We start from the raw sequence: 27,923 nt of genomic DNA, 5'->3' as shown, positions 1-27,923 counted from the left end.
TGTAAGGCTATTCTCAAGTGGCTATTGACACATATTAAATAATACATTACAAAAGGAAAAGCAAGCTTTGGCTGGAGGTCCCTGCTTAAATGCCTTCCTGACCCTGAAATTTAATATCATGGGAACAAGCACTGTAGTTCAAACTCACTCTCTCTCATTGGTGTGGCCTAGAAACATGCCAATGAAGAAAAAGGCTTTTTCAGCCCAGTTTTTCAGACTACTGCCACAGGGCAGAGCGCACCAAAGCTTGTAGACATGAGCAGATATCAAGGAAAGATATATTCTGGCATGCGAAACGTTAAAGTGCCAATTTTATATCATCCTCAATTCCAGTGTGCATACTGCACCCCTCCCTGGAGCTGGTGGGAAGGAATGTTTGCTGGGTTATGCATTCTCTCTACACTTTACCCATCTCTGGGTCCTGGTGGTTAGAGTTGCTTGTACTAGGCAGCACCACTGCTTTCTTTCTCTCCAGCCACACACCTCAGTCGTGGGGTGTAGTCCATGCACTTAAGTGTTTTTAAGCCCTTCCTTCTAAAAATGAAATCTTCCCACCTTTGCAAAGATTGTTGAGGCTTAAAATAGAAAAGAAAGAGGCAGATCAATAGGCTGCATGTAGGAAAACTTTAAAACCTGGACTAGGTTTTGTGTAGTTAGTGCTGCCAATCAAAAAAGCTTTTAATACAGTTTCTTAATTCAATTAAATTGTCATATCAAAATTGGAATGAGACAGACTTGTGTATGGAAATCACACAGCAATGTTTAATATGTTGCAAGCCTTGTGTTTCCCAGACACAGGGAAGAAAGTAAACTTCATCTCCCGGTTGAAGTTCCCTCAGTACAATGTTGTGTGTCTCTGGAGAAAAACAAGCCTACAAATAAACACACGATGTGGCTAATGCTGGGCAATGAAGGGGGTTACACGTTCATTGGAGTATCTAGATATGCGCCCATGGGTACATTCTGGTTGTTTTCAGATTTCAATTGTTCATCCACGCAATGGTGAAGAGAGTTAATTTTCAGAGTTAGAAGGAAAGGTCTGTAGGATCTACAGCAAGTGAAGGAAGCAGCCCTGAACCTTCAGCCATTTGTAGACCTAAACTCAAAAATAACTATTTTTGAAGTTTTGAAATGTTTGGGTGAAAAAGGTTTTTCTTCTTCCCATTTATTTCCCACTGGGACGAGAAGCGTCAAAGTATCATGAGAAATATGTTCTTGCAGGATATCTGAGGGGAAGTAACAGAAGTCTCACAAGCACACCTGTTCTCTTGAGATTTACAAGTCATTTTGCAGACTTAAGAGATTCAGATAGTTTTGATAATCCTCTAAACTGTGAACATGTTAAACCAAGTCTAAATTACAAACTTCTGGAGGGTTCCCAATCTCTATTTTTCACTCAGGTTATAGTGAAACAAAGCCATAATTAGACACAGAAATATCTATTTGTAAAAGTCGTTACAGGTCAACTCTATAGACTCTCGACTCAGTCTGCCTTGCTAGTTGTTCTTAGGCTTGGCAGAATTTGATTTTTTTTTTAAATAATTTTGATGGTAAATATCCATGTTTGTTTTTAAGCATTGTTTAAAGTTTTTACTGATTTAAATGTTCACAGTTGCAGGCAACTAAGGGAGCAGACAATCATTTAACGACAGTAGACATTCAGATTCAAAAAGTTAAATCTTTGCTGCTGTTAAAATACAAGTTATTAATATCCTATCACTATGGATAAAGTAAATCTACTTAAATCAAACTGTAATAAGTTCTCAAGCAGCACTTTTCTTCTTTTGCCGATCTGTGCATTTCTGTTACCACCGATGGAAATATGGTTATGTCTGAAATTGATGTTTACTGACATTTACCGATAAAAACTGAATCCTTCCAAGCCTAGGCATATTACCTGTGTATATTCTGCTTATTGTACATGCAAGATGAGCACTCCTTTTCATTTGCCTGGTTCCCTGGGCTGATGAGGTGTGTAAATAGGAAGTGATTCTATAAGTAGAGAGAAGCAATATATAGTTTACGTGGGGACAGTGCAACAAAGTGCACTTCCTGTAGCCATGCATGTTTTTAATGTTAAAATCTAGTTGGAAGTGCCAAACAGCCATCACAAATCAGGCGCTTAGTACTAGGGGTTATTTACTGCTGCATGCAAATTTGTGGGTGTGCGGTCATAAAGTAAGGGATTATTATACTGTACGTTTTCAGAATGATCGATCAATTAATTGCACAGGAATTCACGGCACACGCTGAAAAAAGATGTACTGTATTTGTTTGAGTGATCGCGTCCAAATGAAAGATCACATTTTAAGGGTGCTAAAAGGCAACGTGTTAAGGCTAACCCAGCTGAGTAGCAGAACAGTAAGTTAGGTTGGCAAAAATTATAAATATAATATACTAATGATAATGCTTAACATAAAAAAACCCCAAACCAACACATATAGAATATGCATGATTTATTATAATACCAAAAACCTTAACTGTGTTCTGTGGTACTTTGACAATGCTTCATTTTGTTTAATATATACATGTATTTTAAAAAAGAATGACACTTTTACAAATTAAAATCTTACAAATTTCTATGGTGTAAATTTATGGTAAACATTCTAACGAGATGTAAAAAATATCTCTTGTAGATATTTAGCTACAGCTGATGAAATTCTAAGATCAAATGTTTAATTTTCTGTTTCTTTAGAATTGGTTACAAGACTAATGTAAAAACAAAATATTTTATTTTTGTAATGGTCCTGAAAATGTTATGGCATCAAAGGGAAAATTATGTGTCCACTTATAAACCGCTGTTTTAGAAGGGGATTGTGGGCAAAGTCCACCTTCGTATGTAGTTGTAATGCTCCAAATGCTTTTCAGTTGTTCAGAAAGCAAGAAACAGCAGTATGGTGTATGACATACAGTAAATATAAAACTGACAAACCTACTGACAGCGTCTTGGCCACAAACCAGCGTCTGAGGCATGAAACAGCACGGCTACAGAGAATTGCTTCAGATATTTATTTTCATTTTTGTTCTTATTTGAAAGACATAAAACTAAGTATTCAGGAAAGAAACAATAGCTCATCCAACAGCCAGTAAGTACAGTATTGACCTCTGTTGTTGGCAGCCACGGGCACAAAGTTATATAAAGGCCATCTCTTTAAAAATACTGTACAACAGGGAAAGATGCCTGCATGATTAATGAGGAAGTAACCTACCTATGTTTTAGAAAGCAGTTAATTTTCTTATACATAATTTATACCCTATAATGAAGGCTGTAATATTGTCAGTCTTTCGGAAAATACAAATGTCTTCAGAAGGATAGCTTGTTCATTTGCTTTTCCTCAATAGCTCAGGTCTAAGAAATGTGCCAGGAGTGATCAGGAATAATTGCCTGAGTAGGGCAAGTCTAGTTACTTGATATTTCAGAAAAATTAATGGAAAAGAGTCAGATGGTATAGATGGGAACTCTCAACATTACATGCCATGAAAGCCAGAAGGCAGGCACTGGGGATAGCAGCACTCCTGTGGTAACCACACGTATCTAAAATATTGCCAGACACACTGCAGGATACGAGTTTTGTGCACGTTTGGTTACCCATCAGTTGTCCAAAAGTTACTGAGTGAGAAGGAGAGAGTCTCTGAAGTTGATTGAACTAGCGTGGCTAATCTCTAGCAAATCACCACCACACATACTTTCTGAAGAGTATGTTTGTGCTTAACAAACAAACCAGTGAGTCTGGGGAAAATGCAGAAATAAGCAAAATAAGAGATGGCAATGACATTTACAGATTTACTGCCAACTTAATTCCTTGCATGTTCCATGTCCATTTACTGTTTTATACTGCAAATATGGACTAAATTTGTAGATCAACATTTAAAGGGAAATTTGAATAGCCAAAAATGTGTACAGAACATATGTACTTCCCATTAAAAACCCCTTTTGACTAAGTGTGTAAAATATGTCTGAAAAACCTGTCACATCTTCATTTCCCAGAAGGGAATTCACACTCCTCCAGGTCCCCAAGTGCATGCATTTTTATTAGCAATTACATATTACAATTCCAGGTTTTTCCACATATGGGACCCTCTTTTGTGAAATGTTCTGAAATACACTGTAGACAGCCAACTGGAGATTTTTTTTTGTACAAATATATGTGAAGATGCTTCACACTGGTCTGTAAAAAATAAAGTTACAATGAAACAGCTGCATGCAGCAACAGCATAGACTTTTGTAAATGTTTTTGAAGGGGTTGGAAAGGGGAAGTGAGCTGTAATTTTGAGGTCAATTGGAAATCCCCTTCCAAAATCCCAAAACGCAGATAGGCCACCAAACCCATTTTGCAGCACTCTAAAATTGTGCGATATGTTTTGTGATTTTTTTTAAAAAATTCAGATCTTTTCAAAACTCCCTCCCCTAATTTAATAATGTTTTGTATGAATGTTGTGTTCCAGTCAAATGTCAGCCCAAATCAATCTAATACCAACAATATTAAAATCCTTAAAGTAAAGATACAAAGGGCAATATCTAATCCTTACGTGCAGAAAAAAGATTTTACCCCAGTCATTTGATAAAGAGATGCTTCGTCGCACCATCCATATTAGATGGTCCAACCCAATTTGCCCTATATTTCCCCCCTATATACAGTATGTAAAGTCTTTGTCACCCAAAGAAACCACTCATTGTTCAAAAATCAAGAGAAAAGTCCATCTTCCAGAACATTCAAACATTGTCTATCCACAATGGAAAAGAGGGAAAAAACTAAGTGGAAACGTTTACAATCACAGGCTTCCAAAAATGTTTAAAAATTAAGAAAAACAAACCATGATCTTTAAGCATTACCCTTTCCTTCTTTAAAGCAGGTAAGCTTTGTTAATTCCAAAACATCTATGAACAGGTTGCACCTGGCTGAGGTACATTACTACACTGAGTACATCAAATGTAAGGCCTAAACTTGCATGCCACTAAATGTTTTTCATGGGATGTTTAACACTTCTGATTAGTTCAAGATCAAAAATTATATACACAGGTATCTTGAAACTACATTTCTGAAAGACAGACAACAGACTGAAAACACAGGGCCAGAGTGATGTACAAGATCACTGTGTAATAGAAAAGCATTACGTGTATCTCTACAGACCAATACAGTAGTGGTATTTTTGAGTCATCTTTGACTGTCCTCATTTACATACACAAACCCATTCATTTTACAAGTTGATTACATTTTAGCTGTGCAAAGCTCTACCAAAGTCAGGTAGTATACTTACATCAGTCGCTATCTGTGGTGACTTCTTTTTTAGGAGGAGGTTCATATTGATGGTTACTCATTAATTGATCTGGGTCATTTTCCTTTTTTTGAGACACTGACCTCCATTCCTCCTCCTCCACACCAAAGGATACTTTTGCTGAAATTTTACAATAGCGGAGATTAGAAAGTACACTTAGTTCATTTGCTTGTTTCCTCGGTGCCTTTGGATTATAAAGGCAACTTAAATATGTGGCTTTATCCATCAGTTGAGGGTTGAATGCCCAAGACCCTCCATTTGCATGTATTTCAGTTTCTTGTCCCAATAAATATGGATTTGGTGTCAGTAGGGTAGTGGGGAATGTTCCCTTGCTCAGATCAGGAGGCTCAATGGTACAGTCTAAATTCTGGCAAAGTTTCCCAAAAGATGAGCCTTCGGTAGGTAGTCTGAAAACAGAACAATATGTTTTCTTGAGTTGTTTTCCTGATGGACTTTCATTCCAGTTTTGCTCTAATTCCTTCTTCCATGGGTTGGAAAGTGCAGAACCTTGTTGCAGAAGAGACCTGTGAGACTGCTCTGGCAGACGAATGGTCTTAGAATGTAGTCCAATCTCCAGGGGCCGTCTGCTTTCTAAATATGAACTGGCAGAGGGGTTGTCTCCTGCTACACAAAGCTTAGCATCTGTGTTGCCAGCCACTAACATGGGGTATTTAGAGTTAGAATATTTCATATCTGGTTCATTCTCTGTTTTTGGATTTACCTGTATATTCTGGAGCTGAAACTTGTCCTTTTTATTACAAGTAAATTGCTGAATTCCTGTATTCCTGGAGGCCTGGCGTGAGTGAGAAAAAGTACCATCATAGCCTGCAACACTGATTTCTTCTGCTTGACTTTCATAAACAGTAAGAGAAGGATTTGTAAAGGATCTGCTCCCTTTTGATACAGCAGGTTGGCAGAGAGACTCAGGGCCAGTTTCCTTTCTGCATTCTGCATTGTCACATTCATTACGATCGGCTGCTATAGAAGCACAGGCATTTCCCAAGCAGCTTCTGCAAGGACGGTTGTCAGTATTATGCCAGGTTTTATTTTCAATCCTCGAATTGTCACGGGGGGCTAACAGCTCCCTAGTATTCTTTTGGCCGTCTGTGTCATTTGAGCTAACAACTTTCACTAACTCATATGAATTGTGCTCAGTACCGTCAGATTGAAATGCCTTTGTTTTCTCCTGGTCTATATCAAACTGAGCTCCCTCATTTTCATTAAGCATGAATTCAGCATCAGTACTTGCATCTCTCAGTCCGCCTACACTTTTCTCTTCGCTTGGAGAAATGTGCATTTTCTGCTCCGAAATAACCTCATCTGAGAAATAACAGTTGGGCTCTCTGTCTGCTACACCTTTACGTTCAACTTTGTGAACGTCCAATAAAGGAACTTTACTAATATTTGGACTGGAAGTTTCAGAGTCAGGCGCCAGGGTGCTTTCATCTGCACTGAGAGGGAGGCAAGTATAGACAGATGCCATAGCGCTGAGTTGTAGAGATTTAACATGGCAGAGTTCTCTGTGTAAAATACTTGGAGATGCAGGAACACAACCTTCTTCACCTCCTGCAAAATGCTCATTGATAGTATTATATGTTTGTGTCAGTGCATCCGAATCAGTTTCTGCATCCAAAGACTTCCAGTCCTGGGCAACATGTTCATTACATGCATTCCCACATCTTCTGGACAGGAGATTATTGGCACCTACAGAGGCATTTCCTAACTGCAGTTGCTCCAAACTATCCACCGTCCTGCTCTGATCTTTTACAATGCATTTTTCAGTGCTCCCTTGAAATTCATTGATGGATTCAACAATTGCCTTACTTAAAGACTGGCATTCAGCACCAGCTTCTTGGTGAGATACATTGGTTTGTTGGCCCAGCTGCAGAGTTATTGTCTGAGGAAGTCCACAAAAAATTTTACTGTCATCTCCAGGCAACTCTGGATGGCAAATTCCATCAGGAGCAAAGGAAGCGTGTGCATCTGGCAAAGTGCTATTGTTTCCCTTTTCCCATTTGTTTGTTAGTGGCTCCTCACTGTTTATATACTGGGCAAGGAAAGTTGTGGTCACTTCTTGTTCTGTAAGATTTAGGTTAAATACAAAACACCACGACACATTATAAATTCTGCTAAAAATTCCTTATCACAGTTTCTACAGGTTGGTAACAAGTGTCTGAATACATGTCCCCAATTCATAGCAACAAACCAGTGATCTGCACACAAATATTCTGGTGGTAGATGGAGTGAGATGCTTCAGAAGGAGATGTAAAACCCTTTCAAGTTGTGTGTTAAAATACTCTTTCTGCCTGAGTCTAGCTGATGATTATTGTAGCTGAAATATAGTGATGATTAGCCCCTGTTGTCTTACAATAGATCACAACTGAAGCTATCCTTACCTGCATACTTCATAGTCGAGTTTCACAAAGTTGTTTGCTGGCCATCATCATTTGGCAGTTATTTCCAAAAATTAATTATATACTGAATAACTGAAAATATATTGCCTTTTATTAAAAACACTTACAGGTGAAATACTTCTAAATTCCCTTCGTGGTGGTGCTTTACATTTTCAAGGTGCTAAAACAAACGTTAACTCATTTGTATAGCTGATGGACAGATCTAAGGAGAACAGAAAGGGGAAACATCTATTGAATGGCATGAAAATTTTTAAAATCTTGTATTTTAAAATTGATTTCTGCTGCTCCTGACATTATACATGGCAAGTGGCATCCAATCACTTGCTGGCCTGCAGCGCACACTGCTGCCAGCGGTGAGCTGGGGCATAATGCTAAGCAGAGAGAGCCTGCATAGTCTCATTGCTGCCCAGGACTTTTATTATGCAATATGCTTCATTTGCCAGCAGCCACAAGCATCAGCACAGGGCATAGACTGTTTCCTAGCATTAGCTCACACAGATCCCCCTTGCCGCAAGAGCAGTCCCACAGACTGATGTTCGTTAGCTGCGGAAGGCAAAACCTCTTCATAAAATTGGGTGTAAATTTAATCCAAATCAGCAGTGCATAGCCTATACGGTACTGCAGCATGGCTACACTTTATGGTAGTGACTAATCTCCAGTCATTTCCAGGGCTGCTTCTTTGGCCTCTGCTTTTCCCTTCTCTGGGAAAGTTTAACTAAAAGGTTAATGGTGAGTCTATCATTACCTTTCAGAAGATCCATGTCAGAGGGGGGAGCCTGCGTGGACAGATCTAATTGCTCTCTTGAAGTCAGAAGTGCAGTCTTCAGCTCTTTTAATACTTTCTGAGCAGTTGGGCAGGGCTGGAATTCATTGCAGCAATTTGTATGGTATTTCCAAAATCTCTCTTTTGTTAATTTATTATTCTTTAAGGAAGATTCTTTGTCAGGTTTCTCACTCCTGGGTATTGTACAGCTGGGCCTCTCTTCTCTCAATCTATCATTATTATAGAAAGACTGGGGATGGATACCTTCTTTTCCAAGAAAGGGGCTAACTAATTTGCCCTGCACTGCAGGCTTAATGCCTTTATTATCTGGGTTGCTGGCACCAGCATATTCTCTAGGGCTGGCTAAATCTGAAAGTGGGTTGGCTCGTGCTTCAGGTTCTGGAGTGAGGTTGACATCCCCTGTGTTCGTAGTCTCTCCCTGATTGTTGCTTTCACTCTGTGCAATGCAACAGTTCTTGAGATAGATGTCTTTCTGCAAATCTGGTTCTTTCATTCCTTGATCTTTGGATCTGTCCTCAGTAGTATCTGTGGACTCACTCTTTATAAAATGTTCTCGACATAAAGTCTCGCAGTCTGTGTCTCTTCTTGAATGCACCGAGTTGGCCTCAAATCCATTCTCAGAATTTCTTCTAGATGCACTATCTCCATGAGCCTCTGTTAAATGACTGGAGATGCTGAAGTGAAAGGGGCTCCAGGATTTACTTCTCTTGTTAGAGGCGGTGTGAATTCGGTCTCTGCCTGTTTGTATATGTGTAGCACTTCCTGCTGGAGAAACTACATTTACCAAAGTCCGGGAACACTGAGAACCAGAAAACCAGGTAATGGGACTCAAAGCCTGCCCTTCCCGCTGGGTTTCAAAATATTTCACCAAGGCTGCAAAACAGAGGGAACAAAGTTGACATACTGCACTTATCTATATTGTAAATACATATTTTAATCATATGCACAAATCTCACTTCTCTCCACTGAGTTGTAACACAGAAATACACAAACACCTCTGCATACTGATGAAAAGGCATTGCTTCACAAGTGTCTGGACTGAGCACATGCACCCCTCCACCCCCCTACTTGAACTGGAAACGGAACCCAGGAACTAAATGCAGAAAGCACATTAGATTTGTTATAGGGATTGAAGTATGTAATTGCCATGCAATATTTTAATAATTTATTTATAAAAGGTCACGTTCTTTTAAATAAGGACATAATTCTAAAAGCGAAAAATTTTCTTCCAGTGATGCCTCACCAGTGGAGCTGAAAGCACTTTACCGTAATACTGTATCGGGAAATATACAAATCCTGGTGGATGAAGATGCTCAGTGAATCAGCATTCCCATTGTACGGTAGCCATCACTGAGAATTCTTGCTGGTTCCGCAGTCGTAGCAGATTTCTTGCAGCAGTCTCCATTACAATGGGCCACCTCATTCAACAGCAGGCCCCTTGAGACTCTGCAGAGCAATGGGCCTCTGAGCAATGGCTACTATAGCAAAATGCACACGAGAGCTATTGCTGCCTATCCTCTTCCCGTTCCAAAGTGACAAACGCCCAACCTCCCCACCACCATTTCTGAGTAATCATTGGTTTCAGAGTAGCAGCCGGGTTAGTCTGTATCCGCAAAAAGAAAAGGAGGACTTGTGGCTATAGCTCAGGAAAGCTCATGCTCAAATAAAGGTGTTAGTCTCTAAGGTGCCACAAGTACTCCTTTTCTTTCCGAGTAATCATTGTTACTCTTTATTTGAACTTACCAGGTTCCCTATTCTCCATCCACTCCCTCATCGGGCTTGTTTTTTCATGGCTGAACGATGAGCAATGCAAACCATGGTCCCTTTTTGGAGAAGGTTGTTTCTCCACATTAGGAAGTAAGCCCGGTGCACTGACACATCTGGGGATTTCAACTGCTCTCTCCACATTTTTGCTGCCCACTTGCTGGAGTGCTGGGCTTGTGGCTTTGTCTGGACTTTCAGTTAATCTTTCAATTTCCATTCCATCCTTACAGATCGTCATGATCTTTTTACCTGTGGGACTGTGAGCCGGCAGCACGGCCACTCCAGGCATCTTCACTGGGGAACTTGTTTCTGAATGTTCTCTGCTGGATTTGGACGTGTTGTTCAAATGGTCACACAGTGCTTTTTCTGTTGTGTCAGCTTCACTTTCCTTCTGAAAGCCCCTTGTTGTACTTGCTTTTATCACACAGCTATGAGGAAGTGAGGATACTGAAGGGGCATTGGTCACGCTCCTTGGGAACTCTTCCACAGAGTCCTTCTGTAAGATGTGTCCATCCTCTGCCTGATTAGCAACTCTGCTATATTTCCAGTGTTTTGTGACGAAATAGACAATCAGACACATGACGAAACTGAAGAAAAGTCCTCCTGCAGGAGACAGGATGAGAATCAGACCACGTTCATGGCTATATTTTTTAAGTTTATATGTGAACTTGGTGCTTAATCATAATAATAGTATCCACAAGTACCAAGCACGATTCAGGCAGATTTCATGCAAGTTTTTCACCACACAGCTCTGTAAAGCACCTGCTCTGCAGCTCCACCTGATAGTCCATCCACACCCCCTGAACTTTCAGTAAGGATCTGCATCATCCCCTTCCAAGCCATTAGCTCCCCTTCCCCACTGTTCCACAATGCATCCCATTCCTGGCTTGGGGCTCTCCTGCCCAAGGACTGCGAACTGGGTGCTCATGAGAAAGGCCTCACAAAGCAGGCTAAGCAAATACAAATGGAAGATTTTTTTATAATATTTACACCTTTAGATTAATGTGAAGTATGAACAATGCAAACAAACAGCTTCCAAACTATGTTGCATTGCTAGAGTTTACCTGTGAAGCCATAGAGCGAGTTAAATTTTGAAGTGCTTTCCTGTGGTAGATTTTCTGTGCGAGTTGGAAAAGCACAAACTTCAGGCCCGACATTCAACATATGGCGTCCCCTCAGGCTCGGTGGACTATTGCAAACTAGGCCACTGGGTGTCTGAACTTTCTCCTTCAGTAACTGCATGGAGCTCACCAGATGACAGTTGCAGGTCCAAGGATTTTCATTAAGTGACAAGGAGGTAAGAGAGTCTGGCATGCTGGCCAGTGCAGTCATCTTATTCTTAAACAACCACAGATGCGTCAAGGCCTGCAAAGGCTGGAAAACATCGTTATTAACAAACAGGATTTCATTGCTTGATAAGTCCAGTTTGGTCAATGATGCTAGCCCATAAAAAGTGTCCATGGAAAGATACTGAATGAAATTGGAAGACACAATGAGTTCGTTCAGCTTAGCCAAACTCTCAAAAGTTCTTGGAGGAAGATATGTAATTTTGTTGTCAGAAAGGAGGAGTTTGGTGAGCAGGGTCATCTCCAAGAACCAAGAACTTTTCAGCGTATCCAAGGCATTGTTTGTAAGAATCAACTCCTCGAGGATTCCAAGACCAGAGAAAGCCAAAGGCTCAATCCCACAGCTCAGCAGGCAGTTACTGCTGAGATCCAAACTCCTCAGGCTGCTGATGTCTTTTGCAACAAAGGTCAGGTTTGCAAGTGAAGAGAACAGAAATCCAGTTATGGAGAGCAAATGAAGCCTGGGGAAATTCTGAAAAGACAGTGGTGGTATCTTGCTAAGGTTTCCGTGCCGTAATAGTATTTTCTCTGTGGAGTTTGGCAAACCTGGTAAGACTGAGGTATAAAAAACGTGTTAGGAATTAAACTACAGGAAGACAAGAGGCTGCTCTAATTTAAGTTGGGTACCAGCCCTGGGATGAGACTACATTGGACAAGTACAAAGGACTACAGCTGAGGATCAGACCACAATGACTGAAATTGATCTACTCAAAGACAGACCTTGCTGTGCTGCTCTCCTAAATATCCATCCTTTTGTACTTGGCATATGGCCTACTACTGTATTCATAGGTTCCATCACAACCTGGACTGGATAATGTGTCTTTTATATGGCAATTGCTTTTTCCTTTTTATAGTTTTCAAGTGAATATATTTTTACTTCTAGACCTATTTCTTATAAATATAAAACACCACTGTTCAAAAGCAACATGTAATTTCAGAATTCCACTAACTACTATTCTCGTCTATCAATTGGTAGCAACAGGAACGCAGGAGAGGAATAAAGGCTTACCTTCCTGAAGTGACGAGACATGTTCACATTCTGCTAGCCCCGTGGAGCAGTATTTACAGATTGGAGGACAAGACTGGGCTACTTCCAGGAAAATCAGAAGAAGAAAACTAGCAAGAGCCAAAATACCTATTTACACACACAAAATCCAGTTACAAAACACACACATTCTAGAAAAAGTTCTTTTTGAGGATCTTTTTAAACCTGCAGTATTCTGACTTACTTCCTATAGTTGCTCTATATCTATTGGGATACTATAGATTAATAGGCTATGCGTCAAGAGGAGTATTTGGCATCTTTTCATTTCTCTGTAACAATGTTTTAGTCTCCCTTAATATCAATTACTGCTTACAAAAGTAATTTAATTAAAAAGGGCCCTTGGGTATTGAAAATTTAAAAACAAAGGTTCTTTTTAACATTGCTCTGATATTTGTACAACTTTCTGCAACATTAAGTGCCATACACACTACTGACTGACACATTGTGATAATACGAGTTAGATGGTGATTGTTTCTAGTAAAGTTTCTGCATTCATATTGTAGAATACCATGATATTTATTAATTCAGTAAATATCACCACTCTTCATAGGTAGTTTATTAGCTGATGCGCACACAGAGCAGGGGTTTTCAAATATTTCATAGAGTGCACCATATCTTAAGAGAGCAGTTGCTTGCCGACCGCTACCCTGCCCCATTTGTAATCCCATTCATCTCATAACATCCCCATGGCAACTATAATAATGGCTTATATGGAAAATCAATATTAAGGAAATATTTCGGGTATTTTTAACTCTCTTGAGGCAATGTAACAGCTAGTAAAACGGAAAAGAGCACTATGTAACTGGCCAATCTCTGTGTGGACCGCTGTTGCCATGTATCATAAATGGGGATTGTATATACTGTAATATGACATCATTTTTCTTGAAAAATTTGTTATTTTCTCATTTGATGTAGAAAACATTCAGATACCATATCACTAAACATGAAAATATTTAGATGATGTATCTTAACATGTTATGTTAACTTATTTCCTGAATTGTTTTCTATATCACCAGCCATTCCCTGTTCCAGCACACATCTTGGGCTATATAAATTCTGCCAATTAATGTTCTTCCCAAAGCATACTGCTGGCATTTTCTCAGCATCTGGGAATATAAACAATTACATTTGTGTTGTATAACCTGACTACATATTGGAATAACTCCAGGCATGGGATTTATTTGCACTGGTTATAAACTCATCTTTTAACTTGTTCAAAAATATTACAAGTAAAAATATGACTATTATTAGCCAAAACAAAAATATGCTAGAGTCAGGTTTAATACTTGCATGTTTTTTTCATACAGCTAGTTAGACGCACACACACACACACCTTTGAAAATATTTCTAATCTTCAGTGTATTTTTCTGAGGAAGGCTGATTCTGATATTTACTTTACTGTAGTAATTCTGGGTAACTATAAAGGAAGAGGGAAAAGTGTCTTGTGGAAAGTAGATTTCAGTTTCAGGCAGCTGCAAATGTATGTCTTCTGTCATTAAAAAAATTGATTACACTCTCAACCTACCTTTTAAAAAGTTGGGCTGGCAATTAAATGCCAAATTTGAATTGACAGTTACTACAGCTCCACAAATAAAAGGATACATTATGGTTTATGTGCACAATTACCCAGATTACAAGCGTTAGCACAGTAATTGTGTATTGAATTGTATATGGCCTACTTTAAAAAAAAATATACCCCTTCTATGACTAACAGGAATGCCTTTCCTGAATAGGAGAAGAGGTTTTCCTACCTAGAACACTTGGGAAACTCAAGAATGAATTCACTACAACTGCAATATTTCCATAAATATGACATGCAACCTTTTGGATTACTTCTGAGTTCACATTTTACAGTAATAATTCAATATTATTTTTTCCTGATAATTTCAGCTCACGACACACCATTTATGCACAAGAGCATTCCTTTCTCATTTCATATTTTATTACTTTACAGAAATCGCACCTGAATACATTTTGACCACTGCCTGAAAATATTTATGCAATATTTGATTTCTGACAAGTCTAGTTTCCCACTGAATTCCTAGCACAATTTAAATCCAAATATTTGTTGCTAGAATTAATAAAAGTTGGAACTTACAGTTCATCTTCAGAAATGCATTGGACTTTTCTGTTAAAAACTTCAGCTTCCCTTGAGTACAAAAAGCTGTCACTTGTCAGAGTATTTATGCTTCATGAAAACATGGTTCACTAATTGGACCAGTCATCCATGTTAAGATTCATTACAGATTAACAAAACATGAGGCAGGTTCAAACAGGTGATCTCCTGAATTAATAAGACTGTTCCAAAACTAACATTAAAAAGCTTAGTGGTAACATTTTAAAAGAATTAGAAAAAACAATACAAAAAACACAGAGATGACACTCCATACTTCATCCATAACCAACAGCACAGGAAAACCCCTGCCTTGGGAAAGAGATGTTTACAGCTAGAGATTACCCATATTTAATAAATGCTGGTGGAAGTTAATGCTTTTACATTATGAATAAATTGTTTGTACAAGGATGCATTGTACATTTGGGGTCATGTAAGCACCATGCAAATGGTGGTTCCTATGTTTTTTGTATTAAATTCCCATTCTTGGAGATTACAACAAACTGAATTTACATTAATTAAAATGTAAAATATAACAGAAATAATGTTTATTAAATAATGAAAAGAGACTGATAAATTTGAGTGAGTGAATGGTATTTGTGAACCTAACAGCAAAACATATTTACTTTAAATCTACTCTCAGCAAAATCCTTACTCCGCAAAAAAAAAAAGGGGGGGGCGGGGGCTGTGGAGTGGGGAGAAGGCAGGTGCCAGCTGTATAACAAGAAGGAATTACAATATTTCTAAACAAATCCAAACAGGCAGAATAATTTCTTTGTGATTTGCCATCAGCCCTAAATCAGAGCAAATACAAGCATAAAAATGGAGCAGGTGTCTTGTTGGATGTAATTGCAAACAAACTAACAACTAGCAGTTCTCACTTACATGAAAATCCATGAGAGACTGCAGAACAAGATCTAATGTTACAGAAGATCGGCCATATATAATGGCTCACTGTAGACAAACATTTCTAGTTACATGGTTTATTAGTCATATTATAAATTATTAATTGAAAATACAGTGTGTAAAACCTAGCAAAGCCTACCAAAAAGGCTGTGTGGTGCATATAAAATACCACTGTAGCTCATGAGATATCTTTGCATTATTAGTAGTAAGGATTTTTTTTATTTTATATATATATATATGTAAAGAGAGAGAGCGAGAGAGAGAACACGCAATTAGCAATCCATTTAAGGGGATATAACCTATTAGCATGACATGATACATGTTATTTCATTTTTTGTGCAAGTAAACTGAAAATTTTACATTAATTTTTAGTGCCCATGAATATGCCAGATTGACAATCCTGGCTACTAATGGTCTCTGCCAATGAGTAGAGCTAGTCAATAACCAGAGCAGAAAGGCTCCATACGCCATGAACTATCGGTTTCTAGGCAGCTGGAAAATTCTAGGGCTAATTTATAAATTTGCCTACTTAGTGCAATGCTTGAATCAAAACCGTAACAATATGGGTTATTTCAGGGAGGGGAGTAATGGGATTTGGAGTTTTCTACATCCCTGGTGCAAAACCAGCCTAGAGATAAAAATTTCAAAAGTGCTAAGTGACTTAGGTACCTAAGTCATATCTATTTCAGTACGTAAATCTCTTGGACATTTCTGGAAAATTTACCTTAGATGATTAATGATCAAAACTCATTACTCATCTGAAAGCGGTTTGATTGCCTAGGATGAAATGAGTTTGGTGGGTCTCAGTCAAGCTCCTTGTAAATAAATGATCACATCACAAAAACCTTGATGACATGTGTCACCCTTTTTTGGCACCACTAATTGACTGGGCCATGGAGAAAAGTCCCCTCTCATCCTTAGAGGTGCTTTTCCAAAACATGGATAAGGCATTCTGGAAGGGCAGTATGGAGCAGTCTGCATTGCTCCTGAAGTATGTATAATAGAGGATTTCAGCTTCCAGTACTGTCAAGTCTGGCATGTTTCACCACGACTGAAATGTTATACAACAATTTTGGTTAAACAGGCAGCCCATAGCACATGGAACATTTTTTGATGGAGTGCAATGAGTTTACGTTGATTTCATTGGGGAGTGGCTAGCAATTTGCACTTGATGGGTCTGTTTCCACCTCTGCCTGGTCCACCTCCCACGATTTTCCACGACTTCATGCAAAAGATCAATGAAGGTGTATTCATTATTTTTGAGTAATGTATTATCACATGGGGAGGAGGTGTGACCAGATTTGTCTGAGGATGCTGGTGAGTCAAGATTGTCATTGCAGAATCCAGCCTGCGAAGGTACATCTTTGTTATTCTTGGTTTTTTTTACAGTCTCAGAGCCTCTGAATCCTCTTCCAGGCACTGAGATGCATGCATTTTCCATTGTGGTTATTTGCTTGGCTCCTTTCTTAAGTGGAGATACTAATTTGTTTTCTGGTTTTGCTTCTCTCTTTAACTCAGGTTTACCACTGCTGTAATCATGAATTGCCTTTTGTTCCTTTACAGTATGTAGATGGAGATTATACTGATTTTGTTCATCTTTGAATTCTGTTTTCCTGACTGCTGCTGGGACACCAGGATCACTAGTGGGCATACAGAAATGTGCCTTGAAAAAATCCTCATAATTTAAAGTGTTTTGACTTTCGTACCTTTTGCATTTTTCATACGGCCAAGTAAGAACTCTTCTCAAAGAACACAGCCTCATATTTACATTTCTACTCACAGCACCTTTTTGTTCAGTGCCAGGTACACTGGGTGACTCTTCAGTTGTACTAGCAACACTTAAATACAACAGAGGTTCAGCGTTCTCTGTATTACCACTTCCTTTAATTTCATCATTCCAACACACTTCTGAAATTCCATGGTCCTGCAATGACTGCTTTAACAGTTCCGAACGATCCTTTTGGGGGGTTTCTATGCTTAGTTCAGTTGGTGAAGTGTTTGCATTGTGACTACACATAGCCTTCTTATTGCAATCTTGCAAGCTATTAAAATACCACAGTTCCATAACATTGTTGCAGTCTTCATTTTTCATGTAGGCTTGTTCATTTATTACTGTATAAGAGGTTTTGGGTTCCTCCTGGTTCTCATCAGTTGGTCTATGGTGTTGAGAACTACTGTGTTGAAACTCAGTTCTCAACATAATTGGTGAGGCAGATTTTGCACGAGTTTTCTGCATTCTATTTTGTTGGGTTTTGTCAATTTTCACAGTTGTCTGTACATTTTCATCTGACAGTCCTCTGCTCCTCAGTCTCTCTGTCATCCTGTTAAGGTGGCCTGTTAGTGTTTCATGGCTATTTTCAACAGTAGCTTCTTTATCTGGCTGCACTTGCTTTTTATCTTGTTTCACCTTCCAGAGCAGGAGAAGCAGCAAAAGAAATGAAAAAAACACTGCAAAAATAGTTCAAACAAATAATCTTACAATTCATCAAAACGGATAGGCAGTTACAATTTTCAAAAAAAATCAAATAAAAATTAGTGGAGAATTTGTGGAAAGGACAAAAAATTCCTAAAGATAGAGCTGAATTGTATAATCAATTCATTCCAGATTGAGAAAGGATGGTATTGATGTTGTTTATAAATGCACACACTGATTTAGTGGCAAAACTGAAAAAAAACTTACTGAGAATGTTTTTGTGTTTTATTGTACATCCATTTGTGTTAATACAAATGGAACTGTTTCTCCAAAGCTAATAATCTAAAGCAGGGGTTCTCAAACTGGGGGTCAGGACCCCTCAGGGGGTCGTGAGTTTATTACATGGGGGGATCGCAAGCGGTCAGCCTCTACCCTAAAGCCCACTTTTCATCCAGCATTTATAATGGTGTTAAATAGATTAAAACTTTTTTTTAATTTATAAGGGGGGGGAGGTCACACTCAGAGGCTTGCTGTTTGAAAGGGGTCACCAGTACAAAAGTTTGAGAACCACTGATCTAAAGCAAAGAAAATGTATTTCTTTTGTAAGTTTCCCCGACCAAAATTCATATTTTTTAAAGTTTATTTTAAACATAAAATTCTGCTTTTATGCACATCCTCTATTGAACCAATCTTCCACGTGGTTTATTTGCATGTTCTTTTTAACTTACACAATATATTAAATATTAAGTTGCACCTGCAGCAGGTTTCATATTTTAAAAACTTCCCCCAGCCTCTTTTTATCTGGAATAATAAATATGCTTTATTCATTATCTCTTTGGGTAATATGGCAAATGGCTTATTATTACCCAAACTATCTGTTTCTGGAATAATACAATTCTTACTTGATGAGTACCCTTATACTACATAATTAAGTATACTAATAATGTATACATTACAGCATTAAATACTGAAATACATTCAAAATACATTTGAAAGGAATTATTTTTTCTGAAGAGACAAGGAAATTAAAAAAAAACACCGTCATTATTTCTGCAATGGAATTGTGACTGTTTTCAGGGTTTGTCTTGCATATTAACATGCCATTGAACAAGGCAACCTCTTTCTTGAAAAGAGATGCACATTTTGTGGGCGTAACCCCTTGCTGTAATGGGGGGGGGGGGTGAAGAGACAGGATGGGAAGCGCTTTCAAGAGCCTGTATTTGAAATTCATTTCACAGTATGAAATAAGATGCTGAAAATTGCACCGTAACACACCTAAACATAGAAGCATCACTGGCAATCCAACTTTATAGAAGTCATTCTCAAGTGATGGTGATATGAGACTCGGTGGGCAGTTAAAGTCAGAGATGTTCCAAACTGGAATTCCCTTCAGGGCTTGTGGGCTCTGACACACCACAGATGAAGCATCTTCCAACACAGAAGCATTCATCAGCTCTGTAAAAACAAATGTGCATGACTAACCTGTGACTACTTAAGATCCTGGGCTCTCACCATTGCTTGCTGAAGTACCCACAGAGCTGCAGGGGCTTAGCACCTTTGAAAACCAGGCCACTTATTTAAGTGACTAAATATGATTCAGGTACCTAACTTAATGCACTCAAGTTTTAACATTTTGGCCTCTGATTCTGATCTCAAGTGTATCATAAGGAAATAATCCTTCACTGACAGAAGGGGGATGGTCTACATCACCTAGTAAGTCTTTCCCATCTCGAATTTTGATGATACAATGCATTGTTTCTATTGTTATCCACTACACTATTTTCACCTGCATTAGACATAATTCAGCTGAACTATTAGAACACCGGAGTGTTTGCTGATTAAGTCCATCCAAACATTTAAGAATTTTGTTTCTCTAAGCTGTTGGCCAAGAACCACCAGTAATCAGAAGGTATGGAATAGTGTATGAAATAACTGAAAGAAGGTAATATTTAAACTGTGTACCATATTTCTGCAATTGATTCAACTTTCATTGAAAACACCATCTTTTGTTCCAAACACTGACCCAATATTATACTACCAGAGTTTCTCACAATCCCCCTTTTACATACTTCTGACACTATGAAACAAATTACCATCACTATGCAATTCAGATCTCTCTCTCAGGTTTGTTATGTTTTCATGGTATGATCTTGGAACATGGGTAGCCCCAACTTTGATACTTAGTACTATAAATAATAATACAGTAAGGAAATAATTTATGGTAAGGATACTTTAAGGTGTATCAAATTATTATATATACAGTGAAATCCTGAACACCCAAATCTCTACTAGCCAGACCTTACATTCTAAAGTACTTCTAACAAGTTTCACACTTCAGTTAGCTATCTGGCTACAGACTCCCAGTTATCTGAATGTATTTGGAGTTGCCCAAGTGTTCTGGGTGATTGAAATAACGCTTTATATTACCTTGCAAAAAAAATCCAAAATCTTGAAGTTCACAGGAACAGTTCCATGGATTGTCCCCCAGTTTCATTACTGGAGACATCAGCCCACTGAACAAATTTCTTGTTAAGGTAGATAAATTATTACCAGACAGATCAATAAAAGTTAGCTTAGACAGATTCTTCAAACTTCCACCCACAATCATATGAATTCTGTTGTTAGCTAAATTAAGGGTTGTCAGGTTAGAGAAACTAGACAACATATGGGGGCCTATTTCCTGAATGATGTTCTGAGACACTGTAAGGTTTTCTAAGTGTCCTGGTTTGGAAAGCCAAGAACCCATAACTGTAGTCAGATTATTTTTATATAAACTGAGTTTGGTGAGACTATGGAAAGCGTAAAAGGCTCTAGGTTCAATTCTTGTGATGCCGCTGTTTGCTAGAGCTAGACTGGTGACAGATTTCAAGTTTGGGCTGTTGAAGACACTTGAGTTGATAACCCCAATCTTCGTTACAACAAATAAAACAGACGTCAGGCCTTCTGGAAAATCTAGAGAATAAAGCAGAAAAATGTGCTTGAATACCTAAGGAAAATACCAGTTCATATTCCAAGATTTTCCCCCTCTCCAAGATTTGAAATGAGGATGAGTGATGGAACCCTAATTTGATCTCAACGTGTGATCCTAAAAGCAGTACATATTTGAACATTTTAAATCCTTTTGATAAGAATAAAATGAGATTTATTTTAGGACTATCTATAAATAAAGGGAAGGCTTCCACAGGACAAAAACTTCAGGAGTTGGAAAACGAAGGCTACATGTTGCTCTTACTCAACAATTATAGTAAAATATCAGTGACATCCATGTGATAAATTGCAAAGCCATGTAATGAACTATATTTATCTTTCTCTGACCAACTCATCTGCCCTCTTGGCATTGATATATCCAATGGAAACTTATTCTAACGTTCCAAACCTCTTAGCAGCTTCAGTCACTTTTTCATTTCCACTCCCATTAGCTAAACAAACAAAATTACACTGGTTTGAGATTTAGGACTGGCAATGTTCAGTTCTGAACCAACAACCAGTTTAAAGTCTGATATTACAAGATTGCAGAGAGTTGACAGAAGTTTAGACTGCTGGAAAGAGGAGTTTCCCAGCTTTTTCTAACAGGACACAATACTTGCTACTAATCCTGAACCCTAAGATTAGTCTCTAAAAGTCAGGTCATTTTTATGTACAGAAAAATCATTCTGGATTATTTTTATTATTGTTTTAAATTTTTTATTTAATTTTTCTCTGAGTATTCTGCAGTTAGATGCTTAGTAACTAAGGCAACTGGCTTTACAAGGTAGAGAGGTAGAAGAGATAGTGACAATGAAATACATGGAAAGATTCCAATTCACCTCAGTGGTCTTTGTATCGGGTCCTAAAATGTTTGTAAAATATTTTCCATAAAGTGTGGCATATAGATAGCACAACAGTATGTATAGTACAAAGTTTGTCGGCACTAATGTCAAATGACCTGTGCTATGTATACATAGTTCTCCCACACAAAAAATGAAGTTATATGCTTACATAGTGTGCTAACTTTTAACCACTGATTTGTTAACCGTGCACAAGTCATCTTTCCTCAAGTAGCAGTAACAAGTTCTAAAGCAAATTAAATAGAACATAGGGCGAATAAATGGGTTTCTTTTGAAAGATTTTAAAGATATAGTGGTATGAATTAATTCAGAAGTAAAATAACTTAAATATAGGCAAAAGGTGCAATACAGATTATTAACTTTAAAAAAATACTATTATTCACTTTTGCCCCCCAATTAAGTTTCTCGAACAAAAAATTCCATCCAGAACTATGCGCAATCATTCTGTGACCAGACATTTATTAGGACTAAGGAGCATATCCCACCTCATCACTATTAAACTAATCAAATAAGCTCAAGCTGATAAATAACATATCAACTTTTGAGTCCAGAACATAAATTAGAAGTGAAACGCCTTCCTATCCAAGAAATTTTAAGCAGTAAAGCACAAATATAATTTTTGGAGTGACTTTCACCTTCTCAGTAATCAAGATACAAACCTCTAACATACCGTTTGGAATGGAAGAGCAGAAATACTCCTTTTCTAGCACACACTGGAATCTTGAAGTCTTCATTAGTCCCCAAATCAAAATAAGCTCAAAAATCACTGCAAAGACACGTATGCTTAAACAAAATCATGAAGGAAATTTTTCAATTTTTTTTTAAATTAAGACACACTTATATAACTGATTACCTACCTACATAATCCCCCAGGAAACTCAAGATGATACTTTTGCTTTGTTTTAAAGTTTTTGCAGACTTAATGGATTAAGAAATTCAGCAGAAGCTAGTTCAAAATTCTTTAAAATACTTTGACCATAAAAAAAAGGATGAAGACTTAAAATATCCTTGCTTATATTTAAGGCAAACTCCAAATTCTCCACTTGCAGAACCAAAAGTTTGGCTTCATAGAATAATACCAAGAAAGCTTTACACTATTGAGTTCACAAGGCACTTCTTGCTGAGTTTGATTCACAGCCAGCTATTTCAACATTTTACCAGTAAGTATATCTAGTATGAAAGTCCTTTATTTGAATGCTGCTTTAAGTTTATAGAGCAAAATGTTAAATGTAGGATGAGGAATTTACTTACATTTCATGATGTACAAATTCTTCCTTTAATTTAGAAAAGGTCTGGTCAACTTTTGCCTGTTGGAACGCTAGTAACTTTTGCCTGAAAGCTTGCATGTGATAAAAGAGCTTAAGAATGCATGTGGCATTTTTCTGTCAAAAGACAAGCCAAGACCTGTTAGATTATCTTTGTTTCTTACTTTCCCTCCGATACCACAGTGGTGGGCTAAAAGTGCAGTCATATGGATGACCAGTAGTGTGTATCTGCATGGTATCTCCATGGTTCTGTCACACTGGCAATAATATTTAACCATTTCATGGTATAATATAGTAACCATGTCTATTCTTCTAATCCACTGAAGTTTTAAACAGATCATTAGAGAAGTGCAGTATGTAAAGAACCTATTTGGCATCAGTTGGTTTGTTAACCATTATTCATTTTTAAGAAAAATTCTTTGTATAGTTAACCAAAATTCACTGTAGCTTGTAAACACAAGCAAACTTTCCAAGGTAGATTTGCACCAAAAGCATAACATAACGAAGATCTTAACTCCTTTTGGGATTAACATAGAAGAGATGTAATTTTTATACCCTACAGCAGTACTCAACTACACAAATTAATTAAGTCACTTCAAACAATTCTCATGAAAAGTGCATAAAAACGAACACTCATCAGAAGCAGAAAAAGCAACTTTAAATGAAAGTCTTTCAGGCTTTCTGTATATTATAAAGAAGCAAAAATGGCACAAGTCAATCTTTTAAAAATCCTTTGCAGGTCACCTTCATGTTAGTTTTACGCATCTGATGACAAGGTCTTGATGTTAATAGACAAAATATTTCAGCTTTTTTTTTTTTTTTTTTTTAAACGTGTCCCCCTCCTTTTAAGTCTTGTATTTTACCTATTGCCTTCTTAACCATACAATGCCAAAATTAGCTGTGGATGCAGTACCTTCACACAGCAATTTCTCCTTCTCATCTTCAACCATACTATAAACATATTTATGTTTCACAAGACTGCTTAAGTATGCATTAAAAATTAAGTTATCTTAAAGTGTTGAAGGCTGTTGAACTGGATGGTTGGCTGGCAGTTCAGCATTCAGCCATGGGGTTATGGTATTGGAAGAATCAGATACGACACTGAGATGCAGAGACGTGTGCTTGGTCCTATGGCAAGGAAGTACCATGGATGCTATATTCTCAGGATAGTAGTTAGGGTTGAAGGGAAGTGCAGTTTTTTTGTATTACATATCTTTTGGGTACTGGCTATAGATCATTATAGTTTCAAAATGGCTACTTAGAGGGAGAGGGAAAGCTGGGATTATGAAGATGAAAACCACTGCAAATGGGAATGAATGGATAATTTAAATCCCAGGAAGTTATTCAGAGCATTCTTGGATTACTGTATTTCCAGAATCATTGTCCCTGGAAGGCAAGAGCTCCCAAAGATCTGAGGAACAGACACTCTGGGTTACACGATGTCAAGATTAAAAAAAAAAAATTATTCTGAACTTCCAGTTTGTACACTTCATCATTCTGCTGTCTAGTGTGTAATTAGACTATATTGTATGTTAAATTTCTCAAAATTATACACCAATATTTTCATTGCTGCAGTTATTCAGCAGTAAACTCTTATTGTACTGGAAATGCATTATGGAAATGGGATAACCATAAGACATCAACAAATGTGACAGTATATGCAAATACATAATGCACCAATGTTAAAGTTTGAAAAAAATCAAGGCATGAAAAAATTACCACTGTAAAGATGTACATTCCTATTGTTTACAGAACTGCAAGACTAAATATATATTTTCAAAGAATTATAGTAACCTGTACTGCATTATATTAACCAAAAATACAAGTGGGCTGTAGTTTTAACTCATTTTATAGTACCTACTCTCTTCTTCACCCAACCCAGGCCCAATACAAATTGACAAGTATGGATATTAAACTGAAAGTCGGAGATCCCATTAGAAGCTATTTAAAATTATTTTAGGGCCAAGATTGAAGCTTAAATCTTTTCCAAATAGGTGACCACTTTTGTCATGTGAGCAATGCAGTTGTGTTTTATCAGTGTATAGTGCATATTTTAGTGAGTCTCATTTGACTTATTCTAAGGGTCCATACTTTTATCCGCACATTTTAACAAAACTAGTAAGATGTAAATATAGGTCTGGGAGGAACCTTCAGGACATTCGGCATCTCTATGATGCAGCCAAAGGGCGAGGGGGGGGGAGGAGGAAGAGTCTAGACCATTGCACCTCCAGTCTTTTCTGACAATGCAAAATGTGAGAAAGTAGGAACCTAAACGTAGAAGACACTTACAAAACAGGCATTGAACATTGTTCTATTTTAGGTGTTAGCTTCTTTTAAAATTTGGTGACAGCTATTGTATGCTTTACCACTCCTTGGAAGGAAAGTACCGAAACTGAAAACACCATAACTAAGTCTACGGCTCTGAAGTTACTCCCACTGATGTCAGTGGCATACTCCTATGGACAAACAGGCACAAACTCTTAATGGAAGCATGGTCGGAACCTCTAAAAGGATGCCTAAGGCTTTTCCTCCTTAGCAAGGGCGAATTCTACTTATAGTTACATTGGTAAGAGTGGCTTTATTGGCTTTAGTTGGCCTTACTGTAACAGAGCAGAATATGGCCCCAAAGTACAGAAGAGCTGATCACTGGACAGAACAGCTGAGTTGTAGGACTTACACAGATACACACTATTAGGCCAAATCTTGCCACTGAAGTCAATGGCAAAACTTCAAATGTAACAGAATTTTAACCTGGTGTCCAAGCCAGTTGATGATTCAGTGGGTAGGTGTGTAAATGGAAGACTTTAGTACAATTTTGAAAAAGCTGCTCAGGAGGAATGACCCTCCTGATATACAAAAAGTGGGGCTTTAAAAACTTAATTTTTCCATGACTCTATTAGATAAAATGAAAGTCAAGTGTATGTTCCCAGACAAAAGACTATGTTGAAAATAGAGTTAAGTTTAAGAATAAATGTAAGTAATTTATGGTGTCACATACTTTCTAAGGATATTGTAATTAACGCAAAATGTTAGAAACTCAGGAAATTCAGCCTTAAAGGTTAAACTTAAGAAATTCAAACATGCTAAAAAGTACAGAAATGCAGCCAGAGCATCCAAGCAACCTTAACTGTACCCTCTGTGGTACCATGCAATAGCCACATGATTAAGGGGTTTTTGTGAAAGGGGGGGTGTTTTGATTTTTAAGAGTTTATGGTCCCAGATTAAAGAAAAAAAGTTTCACATAAAGAAATGTATTCCCCCCCCTCCCCCCACAAACATGGCATTCACATTCCCTTGTACATTCCTCACTAGGCTTTCCTTACTTTCTGCACCCTTGCATACATGCCCCTCAAATTCTACCTCCTATCTGCACCCCTTACATTCCCTGTATGCACCAACCCAAACTAGTTTCTCCTTCCTTCCTGCTCTCTCTATATTGAGTGGATCTGATGCAATAGGTAAGCTTTTGAAAATATTTAGGATTAATGACAATTTGATTTTTTCATAACTGAAAGTTTGAGAGGCTGACAACATTTTCTGAGAGGTTCATCAAGAACAGCTCTCTTTCAAAATGGCCACCTTTTCCTGTTGTTCTGAATAGTATTGAGGTTACATGCTCCTTTTAGTTAAAAACAAAACAACAAAAACCACTTTGCCAAAATGGCCACTACCAGTGCCTTCCATTATTCCCAATCGAAAGTGAAACCAAACCGCCCTCAGGAAAAATGGTGGCTATGTATGTTGGAGGCAGACTGGAAGACATGGAGAATGAGGTGAATGAAAGCAGTGGTCATCTTTACTATTGGCAGTGAAGTCTCAGTCTCACCGAGAACAATAGGAGATGACAGCCATTCTGAAGGAGGGAAGCTCTTCATGGAATTCTCTGAAGATTATTTTTCCATCTCTGCTGAAGAAGAAACTTTGAGGTATGAAGAAGAATGGGAAAAATGGTCATTAATCCTAAAAAGAATTTCTTCAATGAACAGGAGTTTGCATTATTCTGTTACAATAATGAGGAACAAAAAGGTGGGACATTGGATGCTAAAGTTCTGAAAGGACCCATTTTAAAATTAATTTCAACGCCTAAACTAATGAATGGATTTACTGCAGTCTCAGAAAATTCATTCTATGCCCCCCAAAAAAGGGCTGTGGCTTTTTGGGGGGGTGGGGAGGATCTGCTTTACTTTTCATACAAAACAGGGTGATTTCAACTTTACCTGTGGAGCCGTAACTGGTGCCTCAAAATAATCTCACAGATTAACACTGATGCCCAGTTTGGGAAAATATTAGTGCTTTTGAAATTCTGTACGATGATAATAAAATAAACTAAATGACTTCAGGAAGCAACAAGATCCAGTAGACAGGGGACAAGACTCAGACAGGAGACCTGGGATTTCATTTCTAGCTTTATCACTGACTCACTGTGTAACTTCAGAGTCTGTGTCTTAGTTTTTCTATATGTAAACTGGTGATAAAATACTTAATTTACAAAGTGCTTTGAATGAAACATACTATGAGTATGAATTTTTTTTAAACTGTTGTATGCTTTGCTGGAAACCCCTACATGATTTTGGTCAAATGTTATTATTTAGAAAAAGGTCAAAAGGATGATACTATGCCAACTATTATAGCGACTTCTGCCTTATAATAATCTTCATCTATATGTAAACATAGAATAGCACATCTTTAAAGCTTATGATTAGTTCTTTGATAGGATGTTGCAACAAAAGGTACACATGAAATAAAAAAGGAAATCAGTTAATGATTTT

At 37.8% G+C, this 27,923-nt stretch overlaps 1 protein-coding gene across 4 annotated transcripts; it reads right to left on the bottom strand.

Annotated features, from left to right (window-relative positions):
* LOC140899414 (uncharacterized) lies at nt 1-27,847 on the bottom strand. 4 transcript variants are annotated; one of them, XM_073314918.1, is made up of 9 exons: nt 26,981-27,847; nt 22,560-22,655; nt 20,490-21,014; nt 19,338-19,517; nt 12,595-12,720; nt 11,304-12,140; nt 10,219-10,842; nt 8,437-9,348; nt 1-7,356 (listed from the first exon to the last, which is right to left on the bottom strand). In XM_073314918.1, exons 1-9 carry the CDS (start codon nt 27,027-27,029, stop codon nt 5,261-5,263), a joined length of 5,445 nt encoding a protein of 1,814 aa, XP_073171019.1. In that variant the 5' UTR covers nt 27,030-27,847; the 3' UTR covers nt 1-5,260. The 4 variants fall into 4 exon arrangements, with proteins under 4 accessions (XP_073171019.1, XP_073171022.1, XP_073171023.1 ...); XM_073314921.1 differs by lacking the exons at nt 19,338-19,517; nt 20,490-21,014; nt 22,560-22,655; nt 26,981-27,847 and adding an exon at nt 14,729-14,773; XM_073314922.1 differs by lacking the exons at nt 19,338-19,517; nt 20,490-21,014; nt 22,560-22,655; nt 26,981-27,847 and adding an exon at nt 14,729-14,769 and having other exon boundaries at nt 12,595-12,675.
* Nucleotides 27,848-27,923: the final 76 nt, after the last annotated feature.

Source organism: Lepidochelys kempii, chromosome 16 (assembly GCF_965140265.1).
Source record: "Lepidochelys kempii isolate rLepKem1 chromosome 16, rLepKem1.hap2, whole genome shotgun sequence".
NCBI classification, from domain to species: domain Eukaryota; kingdom Metazoa; phylum Chordata; order Testudines; family Cheloniidae; genus Lepidochelys; species Lepidochelys kempii.
This window is presented reverse-complemented; position numbering and strand designations above follow the sequence as displayed.

Coding starts and splice junctions, on each gene's coding strand:
- LOC140899414 (XM_073314918.1), bottom strand. CDS start 27,029: ATGAAGAGCTTCCCTCCTTCAGAATGGCTGTCATCTCCTATTGTTCTC. Junction 21,015..22,559: donor CTGCTCTTCCATTCCAAACG/GTATGTTAGAGG, acceptor TTTATTCTCTAG/ATTTTCCAGAAGGCCTGACG. Junction 9,349..10,218: donor GATGGAGAATAGGGAACCTG/GTAAGTTCAAAT, acceptor TCTGTTTTGCAG/CCTTGGTGAAATATTTTGAA.